The following is a 3077-nucleotide window of genomic DNA, read 5'->3' as shown; positions in this document are numbered from 1 at the left end:
TGGTATGTCGTATCTATTCGCATAAGTCGACACGGAATTTGCCCTAATAAGAGGGCCAGGGAAGTTTGACAACATAGTTTTACCCAGGTCGAATGTCTGAATGATGTGTGAATCTCCAACCTAAACAGGAATTTATTCACTGACTTGGGTCCATTCTCTTCACACTGCTTATGTACCATTAATAATTAATTGCTGCGTATAATAGTTCCTGCTTTCCCCGTCCGCCTACGTGAACACTTCCCATCTCTAATTTCTAACGCTTAACAAACCACAGTTCCAGCGCTCTCAAGGGTGGAAATGAGACCACCGTAAATGCTGCTCCCATCCAGATACCCAAGTCCGAACCTCCAGTGGCCTGCGCAAGAATGCCAGAGTAATAAGATTGGTCCTAAAATCGACTCATCAGCAAATGATCACAAAGACCAGACAAAAATAAGACGTACCATGCCAATAATTGCCCCAGCCCATCCAATTAAGAAGGCGATTCCAGCCGCAATTCCTATTGGCAATTCGCATGGACTATTCCAAGCAGTCCAGTCATACCCTTTAATCCGACGAAAGATGATATCCTCTTCAATGACAATCATAAACCAGATAATCACCCAGTATCCGATCAGCGGAAGAAGACTGTTGAAAATCTCATAAAGTGAGTTTCGACCACCCATAGCACACGCAGTATAAGCCACAGTAGTAAGCGTGGTGAATATAGGCTGCGACACTTTCTGAAAAACACCACCAAGCATCTGGAAGTTCATACCCATCGAATATGCACCGGGGGTGTTATTAGCCACGAGCGCCAACACATTTATCACAGCGCAGAATTTCCCAAATCCACCGAGCGCGTCGTACGCCATCATTAGCAGACCTCCGGGATTGTTGCCGTACTCTTTGACATAAGCCGGTGTGCTGGCCAACATAGTTCCGAGTCCGTTTCCGAGAAGGAGCGTGAAGCCCATTGCGAGTCCTCCGCCTGTTACAGTTGTCAAGAAGGTTTTCCATCGCTTCACATGCGGCGGGTAGTAGACATAGTAGTCTGCGGCCAGTGGCGCCCAGGAAAGACCGACGGACACACAAAGTGAAAAGAAGGTGACACGCTTGGCGCTTAGATGTTCTGGAGAAGACTCGATGTTGATATTGAAGTCGAAATGCGGCCCTGCCGAGCCAAGCATAATGCATAGAACCATTATTTGGGGAACCCATGCGAATCTAGAATTCGTGTCAGAGAAGGCTGCTGTGAGGTGCTATGTTGTTCCGTTGATCTTACCGTTCATAGATCGCAAAGACACGCATGCCAAACATGGCCATAACCCAACTCGTCAACGCCACAATTACTATACCAACCATTACTGAGATGGTCTCGCCAGAAACTTTGGAGAGAATCTGGCCTCCAACCGTGCAGTTGAGCATGCAGTATCCGATATTAGTCAATATGTTCAGGAGACAGCAGATCTTGCTAGGCCAATAACCCATGAAATACCGGGACACGATCTGTTCAAAAGAGGATTTATCAGCTAATGGAATCATCGAAATTCTGGATGGGGCTTCAAATTACCAAAGTGCGATTCCCACTTCTTGGGCCCCAAGTACTCATATATCCCGCCGTGCACAACCCAACCAGGTTCCCTAGCATGGCGCAAATGGCCGCATCTCGAAAGCTCAAGCCCATCACATATGTCCCCAGTGACCCTACAATGATATTGTTCGTGGCCAGCACCATACTGAACCACATGAGAAACATATGCAGCGTTGTTGACGATGTCACGGGTTGTCGATCCTCGAGAGAAATGCGTTCAATGCCGCCTGTTTCCACGCTTTTCAAACTGGCTATCCATTTCTGATATCTCGGCTGCGGCGGTGACTTCTCGAGTGGCGTGTCACTACCCGTTGCGGAGCTGGTATCTAGCTCGAGCTGGTTTTTACTGTGCAGGGAAGGTGAAGGAGGAGCTTTTTCGACATCAAGATACATACTTGAACCATGTGTATTGACTGTTCGAAAGCTTGAACACTGATCTATCGCAACCTTAGTTTTGGTCTTGAATCTCTAGACCTTAAGGAGAAACCCCCCCCTCAAACGTAGACTTCGAAGTATTATAAGGATTAAAAAGTTAGAAAGAACTAAGATTAGAAGGGAGAAGGGGATGTGCGGCATGATAGATTAGCCATAGTAACATTTAAGGTTATGCAGTAATTTTTTTCCCTGACATCACCCTGTGCATGAATAGCAACGGTGCAACAAATCCACCGACTTGATACAGGGACATTCCACGGTAATTCACGGCTCCGGCAATCAAGGATGAAGATATAGGTGGTACCCGGTGCATAGGATGCCGAGGATCTAACTCGGTAGCATACCTATGTAAATCTCCAGGGCTCACAGACAATGAAAAACAGGAAATTTGTGTGCGGAGTCACGAATATCAAGGTTGATTACCTAGGCGGAAGTGGAGTCGATGCAGGGTTTTGTAGAGCATGTTTCGGTCATTGGGAGCTCTCTACATTGGTTCAAGATCAAGAGATAGGGATAACATCCAGCCCCATGACAGTGCTAGTTTCGAGCTCAGTGAGCTGTTACTAAGAGCCTTGGAACCATGATCAACGATTACTTGCCGGATATGGGAAGTCCACATACTATATATTCCGAAATTCTTTATCTGGAATGCTTGACATGCAAGGGGAGATCTGTTCCTACATAATTATTGATAGATTCTAATAAAAGAAATTACCAAATGGGAGAATAGAGCCTTTTGATTGATTGATTAGTAGGGTATGAACAAGGTTTCAAGTTTGGAATACTCCGAGAGGGCATTGCGCCTCTGGCATATCTATGAGATCTTTCCTGCCTTGGAAGGTCCCATATGCATGCTTACCTGCTTGTTCCAAGGTTCCCAGGTCGTTTCAGAGGTGTCGGTAGGGCTTGCTGATTGGCAAAATATTTTCAACTGCTGCAATATTGCTTGTGATGAATCTTGGAAGGGCACATGAGTATTTATCACAGCTGGTGAAAGCTGACACAGATGACAGAATGCCTTGAGAACCTTTCCCAGGTGGAAAGTTATCTCTCGTAATATCTAGGTAAT

General features: G+C 45.9%; 1 protein-coding gene across 1 annotated transcript; it reads right to left on the bottom strand.

Annotated features, from left to right (window-relative positions):
- Positions 1-253: 253 nt before the first annotated feature.
- Positions 254-1966, bottom strand: N7495_002676 (purine-cytosine permease family protein; the record flags this gene model as incomplete). The annotated part of the gene is made up of 4 exons (XM_057205345.1): positions 254-388; positions 444-1206; positions 1265-1488; positions 1553-1966. The coding sequence occupies 4 exons, from the start codon at positions 1964-1966 to the stop codon at positions 254-256; spliced, it is 1536 nt and encodes a 511-aa protein (XP_057065952.1).
- Positions 1967-3077: the final 1111 nt, after the last annotated feature.

Source organism: Penicillium taxi, assembly GCF_028828555.1.
Source record: "Penicillium taxi strain IBT 34144 chromosome Unknown utg000002l_segment0_segment0, whole genome shotgun sequence".
Taxonomy (NCBI): Eukaryota; Fungi; Ascomycota; class Eurotiomycetes; order Eurotiales; family Aspergillaceae; genus Penicillium; species Penicillium taxi.
The sequence above is the reverse complement of the archived record's forward strand: the minus strand, read 5'-3'. Positions and strand labels throughout refer to the sequence as shown.